Raw genomic sequence first — 12506 nt, forward strand, 5'->3', positions numbered from 1 at the left:
AGTTTGCTGGATCCTGCTCTAGATCCTTTCCTCGGCAAATTGTTGTTTCATAGCATAGAGGCTAGGGCTACACGTTATCACGTGCCACGCGACAGCAAGCCGAGGAAAAGCCGTGCAACACCATAATACGTGCAACTTGTTTGCAACTTGCTGTCGCTCGACTATTTTAGCAGACGAGTCAGATGTCACGTGTGACTTACATTAAAGTCACTTGAGTGAAAGTCGAGTGCGACATGCGTCTTACGGCACAAAATCTGATATGCTGCGACTGTCATGTCACCGCGTAGCCGTATGCATACTTGTACTGTTCTAAAGGTTCCTCAAGTGAGGATCTGTGAGATGTCTGTTTCCTAAACAGCCGACTTCCCCCTCCTATGCATTTGCTTTTGGAGTTGTCACATTTTTGCTATCCTGTTATATCCAGTCTGCCCTCTTCTCAGCCGCGCTAACACAATTACAAGGGTTTCTCTAATAACCAATTAGCATACACACGGTAATATAAGGTACCAAGTAGCAGCAGCCAAGTGTGGATGGCATGTGCCTGAAAAGCACGCCCACATGGAAGTGTTGGTGCAGTTTTCAAATTGACTGTCAGGATGAGTTTATAAAAGCACAAAAAAACATGCATCACAAAAAATACATTAAAAAAGACTTGTTTTTACCACTATTGCATTAAATATGTCAAATCAATGGGGGTCATTTGCAAAGACCGGCTTTTATGCTGTTCTTCATTTCCCCTCTGAGTTGTGGTAGCTTGCGCCTAATGTATGACAGGCATTGTGCGCCTGTCGAGTAAAACTACTTCACTCCCTGAGTAGAGCAGGTTTATGCCAACATTTACACCTGTTTTCAGGCCTAAATGCTAGTCAATTTCCCAGGCCGATGTTGTGGCCCCCGGCGTGTCCCCATCACTACCTTACCATGCCCATGTGTGTTACCCGTCGCACTGGCACTAAAATAGTAGCAAAAAGGGGTTGCACTTTTTTAACGCCTAAAACAGGCGTAGCACACTTCATAAAAGACCCCCCAATGAGTTTCACCTATAAAACTGCATGGACAATTACTACATTGATATAACATGTTTCACCTGTAAAAAAAAAAACATAGCTGTAAAAATGCATACAGTGTTTTTACAATGCATTTTGGTCAGTTTTTTACCAAAACTCAACACAACTGCAATGTGTAAATCCACATTGTTAATCGACTGATAAATAATTGTTAATGGCTGCAAAGTTTCGCAAAACCATGTGACCATGAAGAATCAAGAATCAATTTTCAACACTCAATTTGGAAACTGTGCCAACTTGCACGTCAAAGCAATTTTTAGCTGTGCTGTGTTCTGTCTCGGCTACCTGACAACCGCAGCATGGGCCTTGCAGTCATTCATGAATAATAAATGATCAATCATGTTAAAGGGAGGTTCCCATCTCAACATATATGGCATATTGCGAGGACAGCTGTAGGTCCCACCTCTGGAACCTACTCCTATCTCCAGATTAGGGCTACAGAAGAGAAGGGAGAGCAGCCACGCATACGTGGCTATCCTACATTAATTGCTATGAGAGTTCTGAAAATAGCCAAGGTTTGGCTTAGCTACTTCCAGTAGCCCCATGGCGGTGAATGCAGAAGTGGCTGCAGTTGCACTGCTTGATCTCCATGCACTGCTCTTGGACTTTTGAAAATAGCCAAGCATACCCATTCGGCTTTTTTTCGGAAGTCCAGTAGCACTAAGTGAAGAGAACACAGTGCACGTCCATTCTGAGGACAGAAGCAGGTCGCAGGGTTGGGACGCACACCTGTCTGACTTTTGTGGCATATCCTAGTTATATGATATAAATGTTGAGATGTTCAACCCTTTTAAGCTGTGGTAGTCATTTTTAACATTGGCAACACTGTATTTTTAAGAACAAAGAAAGTTCAAACTTTTTCCACATTCCTGTCGATTCAAGGCAAACTCTATAATTAAATATACTTAATAGTTACAAGTTTTCCAAGATTTTAATACTGATGACCTATACTCAGGATAATGTAAAAAAGTTGAAGAGCAGCACCCAAGGACCTCACCGACCAAACCAGAATGCACCAGCCCAACCACGGCCGCAGATCAGCAATCAAAACACGGTCACGGCAGCATCTCTGGTTCAATCTTTATTACTTGTACCAAAAAGAACGTGTACACAACAGCAGCAATGTTTCAGCTACATGGATTTGCTTGAGAAAGGCTACCATGTAGCCGAAACATTGCTGCTGTTGCGTACACGTTCTTTTTGGTACAAGTAATAAAGATGGAACCGGAGATGCTGCCGTGACCGTGTTTTGATTGCTATACTCAGGATAAGTCAGTTTCTGTCTGATCTGTGGGGGTCCGACACACGGGACACCCGCCGATCAGCTGTTTGAGAATGTACCAGCGCTCCTCTGGCAGGTACCGCTGCCCTCTCGCAGCTCACTAAGCACAGTACCATACATTGTAAATCGGCTGTGTCTGGTTTCGCGCACAGCCCTTCTATGGGGCTGAGCTGCACCTAGGCCACGTGACAGATGAATATGTTGTCACTGGCCTAGGAAAAGCTGAGAGAAGGCCACAGCACTACTGCTAGCACTGGTGCCTTCTCGAACAGCTGATCGGTGGGGGTACCTGGTGTCGGACCCCACGGATCAGATACTGATGATCTATCCAGAGGAAAGGTCATCAGCATAAAAATCTTGGAAAAACTCTTTAAATCTCCAGTATCAATGGTGATATTACTAATGGTTATTATAGCCATATCACATTTTGCATTCTAGGTAAACTGCCTGATACTTCAATTTTTACCACACTGTTTCAGAGTATTCTTTCTTAACCAGCTTTTCAATAAATCTATTGAATTTGTAAAGCAGTCAGACACAATGAATTTTTCTCACTTTACTGAGAGCTTGTGATTGTCCCACCAGAATCAGAACGTTAGAAGCAAGAATGGACAAACAAAAATTGAGTAGGATGATTGAGCGCTCAGAACGAATGAATCTGGAATACAAAGCAGAGAAAATGTATTAGGACTCGTAACTTCACATTCAATCAGAACATGAGAAAATAGTTTTACGAATACAAGTGTAGTCATATAAAAGTCCTCTGGAACATAATAAAATGTCTGAGGGTAGGTGCAATGAGTTAAAACAAATGATCATATGACTTGGACATCACTTTTCAACAAAACTAAAACCTGCAAATATGTCACAAATTACAGAATTTGATCTAGGAACCATGCATTGGTCAACAGGTTGGTCATTTGCTATCTACAGCTGGGCAAAACCCATCATAGACATCTCCATGTCAGATATTCCAAGCATACATTTCATACTAAGCCTCATGCACATGGCAGCACACAGGGTGAAATACATGCTTCATGGTAGCTGTATGTAGGGTGGAATACCTCCATACATATGGCATCCAATGGGGCAAGCTACAATTTTTTATCAGAATTGTACAGAATACAACATAAAAAGAGATATAGTGAGGTGTAGTAGGGGCCTAGATACTTCTATGAGTGATGTATTGCGGCTCCATACAAGTGGTTGAACAGAGCCATATTATGGCCGTATGCATGAGCCCTTTGCACATGGAATCTTGTTTATTTCATTTCCCGTCAGAATGGCCATTAAGTCCAAGTCATTCATTTTCTTAGCATCAGGAAAAAAAATGAAAACGTTTATTTAAAGGGACCTGTCATCAACTTTATGCTGCCCATACTAACGTCAGAATGAAGTAGAGACAGGTTAGTTGATATCAGGGGTCTGTCATTTATAAGTTAAAAGTAAGTGGTTGCCGAGAACCAACATCACAATCATTGCAGACTGGGCCTGGAAGAGAGTCCCGGCCACCTGAGAAGTCATGGTTATTCATGAATTCCTGCTCTCCTGCCCACCTGCTGATGACTGACAGTCTTCTACCTAGTTTTCTCCCTTTCTGTCTAGGAGAGAACTGCCAATCATCAGCAGATGGGTTAGAGAGCAGGAGATTACGGATAACCAGGACTCTTCTCAGGTAGATTTGACTCTTTTCAAGGCCTGGGCTGCAATCATTAAGATGCTGGATCTCAGCAACCACTTACTTTTAGCTCATGAGTGACACACCGCTGAAATCAGCAGTGAGGTCAGCATATAGTTGATGACAGGTTCCCTTTAAGAAAGAATCCCACAGAAATCTCAATGACTTAATATATAAGGCAGCTTACTCCATCAAGTTCAGCTTTAGGAGTTGGTTCTCAACAAAGTAATTCTAGAGACATTTAAAGGCAATGTGTCACCTCTGGCAATCCCTATTAAATATAGTAATACATGTATAGAACACATGCCACTGACTCCAGATTAGTCATTGCATGTCGATACTCACCCCAATTTCCCACTATGTGCCCACAAAAAAGTAGTGGAATACATAGAGAAGTTTTCTCCTGGAGTCATTTTCATTATGTGCACATGCACAGGAGTCCTCTCAATACATTCCATGGCTGGTTTGCGGGCATACAGCGGGAGAAGAGAGGCGTGTATCAACATATAAACTAATGATCCAAAGTCGGCGGCCTCTGTTCTCTACAGCTGCGCTTAGTAGGGCGTGCTGGAGGTGACCGATTCCCTTTAATGATATTGGAGTCTGGTCAGTTTATTGTTTTGAGAATATCAGCAGCTTCTTTGGTCGAAAGGTAGACCTTGATCGTCACAGCAGTTTGCTTGAGGTCATATCTTACTGTAGAAGTATTTGTTTACTAGAAGATATTCCATAATGCATAAAAGTTGTTTTGTGCCTATCGGCATTTGTGAGGCTGTCTATCAAAAACACACCACAAGTCATGAAGCGGTTATACTGTACATCCCCAAATTTCCACTGAGAGTTGTAGACAGAGGCTTTCATTGCTTGATTAGCATGCGTACCAATTTTATTGCTTCAGAAGATCCCAAATTTAGTTTCAACAGCTCATAAAACCTTAATCCATATCTCTGGCTCTCAGTTTCATCGTTCTAGTGTAGATTTTCTTCTTTTCCTCTTTGTGCATCTATTTCCTTTTCTCAGTAATGGTTTTTTGACAGCCACACATCTTTTCATATCCATAATGTTGTGTTGTCTTCTCACAATGGACGGCCAGACAGAAACACCGATTTTTTTCAGATATGAAGCAATGCTGCAGGAGAAGTGATGCTTTGAAATCAATGGTCAGACTCTGATTATTTGATGAACAGATGAGAAGGGTTCTCTAGCGGGAGAGATGCTCTTTGAAGGCCAATAGAGGTGGGTTTCGAGCAAGGAACCCCTACTATTACATTTATATCCCTTACATGGCAGCTGCAAAAGTTGGTTAAATGAAAAGAAAACCCCTTAAAGATGTTTTGCCAGTTAAGCATTTATGATGTAGAGAAAGTTAATACAAGGCACTTACTAATGTATTGTGATTGTCCATATTGCCTTCTTTGCTGTCTGGATTAATTTTTCCATCACATTTTACACTGGTTATTTCCATGGTTATGACCACCCTGCAATCCAGCAGCAGTGGCCGCGCTTGCACACTATAGGAAAGGGCGCCGGCCTCTGTGGTGGCTGGGACCGTGGGAGCTCACATAAGCTGGTGCTTTTTTCCTATAGTGTGCAAGAACGGCCACCGCTGCTGGATCGCAGGGTGGTTGTAACCATGGAAAATGAGGACTGCATAATGTGATGGAAAAGTTATTCCAGCCAGCAAAGGAAGCAATATGGGTAATAACAATACATTAGTAAGTGGCTTGTATGAACTTCCTCTACATAATAATTGCTATTTGCTGAAGTGGCAAAACCCCTTTAAGTATTATTTGACAGATACCATTTTAGTGGTCCACCAGGTCTTACAGTACATTAAGAAAATCTGTTGAAGGTATTTGTCTAATTTTCTCATAAATATGTTTTCTGCATTTTTTCCAACCCTGAAAATTGAATGACTTGTACTTGATGGTGGTTTCTGACTTTTGTATAGTACTATAGTAAGTGTTCACAAATTGTTGCATCAAGAAATGTATACGTGAAGGCATTATGTAACTTTTTTTATCTTTTGACAGTAAGAATAAAGCACTGAATATTGACCATTTTGTAAAAAATTATTTCTTCATGAATAGAAAAAAATGCCGAAAAAACCACCACAAATAATCATACTACTAAAAGCAGTAAAAATAAAAGCCTCAATGGATTTTCTAGCTGACACATAAAAAAAAAAAAAAAACTACAAAAAATGCCGAACAAAAAGAATAATGCGATACTCATTTCAAGGATCTCCTGCAGCTCCATGCTGATGCTTTCCAGACCCCCTCCAGTCTCTCCTGCCTTGTCTACAAATGAAGTCTCAACAAATGGGGATGTGACCACTGCAGCCAATGTATGGCTGGCTTCAGCAGTCACCCACTTCAGCCAGTGATTTGCTGCAGCGATCACATGTTTCTGTGTCGGCGTGTCATCCTGGACCAGAAAGTAGAGAGCAGTGGGGAACCGGGCAGAATTGGAGATGGAGAGACAGGTAAGTTTTTTTTTTTTGTTTTTTTTTTCCGCATACTTAATGGCCTCTGCACACAACAAAAAGCCACAAGCAGCAGCATGAAAAGGAGGTGGTCCCTACGCTGCCACTCGGAAATGCTATTCTGTGCTGTTGAAATACTCCATTAGAATGGCCCCTAAAATATTATATCAATGTAGAAAAAGAAAAGTTTTGTACAAGGCGTAACACCCACTTTTACAACTCAGTGATGTCAAAAGAAGGTAAAAACATAGGTACACTTTGAATATGATAATACATATTTTCTTGGGCTCCATTACAAATCTGATTTAGAACAACTACATTGAAAGTTAGAGAAGGTTTACAGTAGCAGGAGTGGGATAACTAAAGGACAATGAGACCTTCTACAAAATATAGTAAGGCCTCCTGCACATGACTGCTGTTCGGGTCCGCATCCGAGCCGCAGTTTTTGCGGCTCGGGTGCGGACCCATTCACTTCAATGGGGCCGCAAAAGATGCGGACAGCACTCAGTGAGCTGTCCACATCCGTTGCTCCGTTCCGTGGCCCCGCAAAAAAAATATAACATGTCCTATTCTTGTCCATTTTGCGGACAAGAATAGGCATGTCTACAATGGGCCACCCGTTCCGTTCCGCAAATTGCGGAAGGCACACGGGCGGCTTCCGTTTTTTGCGGATCCGCGGTTTGCGGACCGCAAAAAAACGGCACGGTCGTGTGCATGAGGCCTAAGTCAAATAATGTATGAAGACTGTTTAGATGCACTGATAATTCTAGCTTACAGTACATATAATGCATACTGTGTACATGTAGATGTTTCAAAAGTTTATAAAACCAGATTGCTCTTAAAGATGTTTTACCATCACTGAAATTAATGGCACATCACTAGGCTTGGCAAGACCAATTAGAAATGAATGGCATATCCTAAGACTATGCCATCATTTGCTGCAAGGGGCAACCCTTTTAAAACATGTTCACTTTCATCCAAAAATGGTACTATTTACAAAGCCAGACATATACAGTGATGTCTACTCACCACTTGTGATAAATGAGATGTTTACTAGTACTCAGACAGTGCCATTGCCACCAGCACAGGCTTTATTATAACCTCCAGTCTGGTTAAGAAATGACACTAGGAATATAACTTCTTACCACCCTGGATGCCCCTTCATTTTGTAAGACCTTCCTATGTATGTTGTATCATACCTCCAAAATGCAGCATAAACAGCAAGAAGAATGAGCAAAGCCATGCAGGATACAGCACAGCCGATCATCAAGGGGACCGATGGGGAACCAGAGGCATCCATTACCTGCAGAGAAAACAACATCCAGTATAAAGGCATTGTTTATCAACATTTTTTTCAGACTGGCTTTTAGCAGAACACTAGGTTCAGAATCCACTTTGAGACATATTTATTTTAGAAGATTTAATAAGATATTGCTGTATTGTAGCATAAACTACAGGAACAACAGGGGCTAAAACTAGATGTTCTCATTTGGAGTGCCTTTTGAGTTTGATATATATAGTACATAGTCATTTACAATTGAGTTCTGTACGTCATATCATATTGCCCTTTTAGTGCATAGCTACATGGTAATATGGGAAGCCTATTTTCTTAAAAAATAATGAAATCACAAATAATTTGCAAAAAATGTCAACTGCCCATGTTTTATGGAAAATGAAAACTGAGTTCATTGACTGCCACAAAATCATATTTAATGGCTAAGGTGAATGGTCGCAGGTGCATGTAGTAACATACATGGTGCTGAGCCTCTGGTGTTTAATGCCAAACCCAATTTTTATTGGCATAGTTCCCTGGTTGTCCAAAATAATTTTTTAAAAACTAGCTCTATATATAATATTAATTACTTAAACAGACACACTTTTCACACAACTTTGAATAAATCAATAGTGACCACATGAAACTTTGTAATATGTCTTATCAGTAAGAAATGATTTGTCCTCATGTTATCAGTTTACCTCCCCCTTGCTAGTTGCTTTTCACTTTAAAAAATGCCTTAATCCCATCCAAGATAGACCAGCTCTACAGGAGGATTATATTACAAATGTCATTGCAAGTCCATGGAGAGTGGAGGGGGGGGGGGTAGGGTAAGTGAGCAGGAGCCCACACAGACAAGCAGACTGCTGGAGCTACATGGGCTGAGACATACAGGTCAGTACCTCTCTGTAATGTCCTCTATGATCCTGGGGCTGCTTCTGAGTGCATAGGAGAAGGCTAGGAAGCAGATTCTCCTCTACTTTTTGTATGCAGTGGATGGTGGCCAGCCTCTACCCACCAACTCTGGGGGAACTGCAAACTAGACATTCAACATGCACAGGGGAAAACTGCTAAAAATGCCACATACAAGTCATATATAGTCATATATAGTGGCCAGAAATAGTGTTATTCCTCATGTACACATACTGTACTCCTGATTAATGTAAAGTTTGCTGAAAGGTTAGGTACGCTTTAAAACAATGCTCAGTAGTTTGTGGTGTTTTTTAGTTCTATGGGACTAAAAATGATGCCAAAGTACCACTTCTGTCTTGATCTTTATTTTCTAACAAGATCCATCATTATTTATTGTTTCCTTATAGGATCCATATGGTCTGTTCTTTTTCTTACAGTATCCGTCATTTTTTTTTTTTTTTTTCAATCATTAAGGTCAAAGGATGGATTGAAAATAATTGAAAATAATGGAAACTGATGCAAATTTATATCCAGTATTCATTAGTTAATGCTGCAAATGTATGAACCCAGCCTTAAAGAGGACCTCTCATGTCTGTTTTAGTAACTACTTATATTCCCTATGTAATAACTGTTCTGGAGCTTCTATTCTGATGGCTCTATGTTGTGTCATTACTCTGTTATTTCTACTGGAAGTTATGAATGAATTGGCAGCAGCTTGTAGTAAAGGTACAGATGGTCCTCTTTAAGGCTTCATTTGCATGTATGGCATAGGGTCCATTAGGGATCTCTGTCACAGACTCTAAAAAATGCTGGATTAAATTAGCACAGCTTGTTATTCTATTTTTACAGTAAAATGACTGCCATCGTAAAAGAAACCAAATGGATTATCTTAGTCAATGGGATCCATCATGTGACAAATCCATTTTGGCTTCCATTCAATTTGTCTGTTTACATGAAAAAAGATGTGAAAAAGCCTTATTACAGTTATAATTCAGTAGCTCTGTTTCTCCCTTTTTATTGATCACTGCCTTCTTTATCTGACAATCTATGCTATATAATGCTGACCATACAATGTGTGATTTTATGATTGATATGATATGACAATAGGGCCTAGCATCAGGCTACGCAAAGAGGACAAGTGAAGGACTGCGCCCTTCACTCAGAGCGATTTCTTAGACATTGTCATTGCTTTACTACATCTGTATGTTCTATCTGCTTTATGAAGACCTTTATGTTCTCACTCAAATAAGCAAGCATGTTATTCACAAAAGAAGCGTGGTAACTGGACACTTGATATAAGATCTATTCACAATATAAAATGTCTGCATTATAGTACAGCATCAAACAGTCCACCCCTCCTTTTGGCTTCTATGGCCACCTTGCTATGATGTTGAAGGCTGCACACATATGGATCTAACCTGCCAAACTCACAGACGAATATGACTCATTGCAGAAGGGATGGCAGATTAGAATAATTTTTTATTTTTTTTATGAGTTCATGCACTGTGTAATTTTATGAAATACTAAACTTAGAAATGGGATTTAAGAAAAGGTGTTAGAGGGAATAAAGACAGAGAAGAATCTGTAATGTGCTCTCATTTCGGTTCTTAGCTGATCAACCACTCAATACGTTGGCAATGAACTCAATCAATTATCAAATAAGCAGATCAACCTCTCTGTAGGTGTCTTGCTTGCAACATCCTCTTATAGCTAATCAACTAAAGATTTCCTCCGCCAAAGTGCTAAGACTTCTCTAAACACTTGTGACCTTGGGTTGGACCAATGCCTAGTCATCCATGAGGCAAACCCAGGAGAAAAGGTAGAGCTTCAGAGTATATCAACCCTAATTGCACCAGTAAACAGTATGCATTAGCATTTAAGACGACTACATATGGAGACTTATGGTATAAAAGTATCACAAAAATGTATTCTATAGCAATAAAAACATCATGAAAATAACTGCTAAGAGTTTTTTTTTAAATGAACTTGGAAGACATACAAAGGAGGATACATCATACATAATAACTGCAGATGTACTGCTTTCTCTCCCAAAATAGGACATTTGGCTAGGGATAGATTTGAGTCAAATGGATGAATGAGTAGGAGGCACTTCCTATTTTAATGAGAGAATGTTATGCAATTATAGCTTAAGATGGAAATGATGGCTCCTCATAAGACAAATAACTAGATATACATGTGATATGCCTTTTCTAAGACACAAACCTTCCATAGTTAAATGTAATAAAAGAAGAGTTCCAAAAGGGTAAGCCTAAACCCAGCTTAGACAGGCACATAGCAAACCTTAACAGAGACTATAAAAAAGGAAGATTGACACCAAGATTTAATGAAGTTTGGTGAATCTGTTATGAATATGTGTAATTCTTAACAGAATTCATTTCCCGCACATAATTTATCTCAGGAATCCATTATTGCCTGGCCCACTCTATTTATAGTAGAAAACTCGCATAGTCAGCTATAAAATCTGCAGTAAGTGAAGTTGAAATATGTCCATGAATTTTAAAGGGGTTAAGTATGTAAGTAAAAATTATATGGCTATGCCATAATAGCATAATAGCATAGTAATATGCTACGTGCTAAAAGATGCTAGACAGAATAAAGCATTGCAAATACAGAGAAAAGAATAGTAGCAATCACTACACAAAAATGTAGTACATAAGCACAATGATCCATCAAAAAGAATAGGCCTCAGATTTGTCTTGAACATTGGCGTCGAAGTTATCTCTCGAGTGAAACACTCATTGGCCTATTTTGTCCAAAATATGGTTTCTTACACTTACCAACTCCTTGGGAAGCTGTGCCAACACTGCAAAGGTGGAGAGCTGGTTGCAAAGGCATTTGGTGTGGGATGGGTGGGTTGGTAGGGTCTGGCAGCTTTCAGTGTCCCAGCTCCCACTGGATGCATCACTGATGATCAGAAGAAGAAGACGACATATGAAGTCAAAACCTGGAAAGGTACAGCTGGCAACATCACAGTGTTCTTGTACAAACAGTCAAGGGTACTAGATAAGCTGTGCATATCTGGAGCAGGCACAGCAAGCCTGCATCACTTTGCTGGTGTCTTGAATATCAGTGTGTGTGTGTGTGTGTGGGAGAAACCCAGGGAGAGAAGTGAGGCAGAGAAAGAAGGAGTGTGGGGGAGACAGAAAGACAAGATGAGGGGGAGAAACAATAGGGAGGATGATGAAGAAGAAGTAAACATGGCGAGGGGGAGAAGTGGAGAGAAATATGGTAATGACAGATGAATGTGCAGGGATGCAGACTGTGCAGTGGTATGGGATATGTGAAAATCACAGTCTAAAAGGGAAATGCAGAAAAAGGGAGAGCAGCTGGTAAAGCGTCAGAGGAAGATAGTATAGAAAAGAAAATATACTGCAAGTGTGAGCAATGGGGAAAGATTACTTTATGCTGTAAGACATTATTCAATGGGGATTACACATGAAGAAGAGAAGACCAGAAGAAAATGATATGGAGTACAGCTAAAATGAACATGAAGAAAGGGGATAATACTCTGTGGAGTGATGAATGATGCTGCATCTAGGGCCTAGGCTTAGGGGGGTTTCTGAGGTTTAATCTGAAATCAGGCAAATCCTCCAAACCTCTCTGTCACCCCTTCGAGTGTGCTCTTTTATCATACATCCCACAGCCTTCCCTAAAGCTTTAGAGAAAGTAGCTGAACCTGACATGTTCTACACAGATTTCTTGTAAGAGACTTAGCACTCAGTGTTATAAGCACAGGTCTTCTTTTAAATACCACTTGGTGAATGATTTAAAGCATACCTGTCAGGGGT

General features: G+C 40.3%; 1 protein-coding gene across 9 annotated transcripts in view; it reads right to left on the reverse strand.

Annotated features, from left to right (window-relative positions):
- The window catches only part of ADGRB2 (adhesion G protein-coupled receptor B2), a 491592-nt gene that overhangs the window by 39528 nt on the left and 439558 nt on the right, over positions 1-12506 (reverse strand). For all 9 annotated transcript variants that reach the window (XM_040424547.1, XM_040424546.1, XM_040424545.1 and 6 more), the window contains 3 exons: positions 11496-11622; positions 7712-7815; positions 2905-3007 (listed from right to left, as the gene is read on the reverse strand). In XM_040424547.1, coding sequence (XP_040280481.1) covers positions 2905-3007; positions 7712-7815; positions 11496-11622 — 334 coding nt within the window. The remainder of the gene's footprint in view (positions 1-2904; positions 3008-7711; positions 7816-11495; positions 11623-12506) is intronic.

Source organism: Bufo bufo, chromosome 3, assembly GCF_905171765.1.
Source record: "Bufo bufo chromosome 3, aBufBuf1.1, whole genome shotgun sequence".
Lineage (NCBI taxonomy): Eukaryota > Metazoa > Chordata > Amphibia > Anura > Bufonidae > Bufo > Bufo bufo.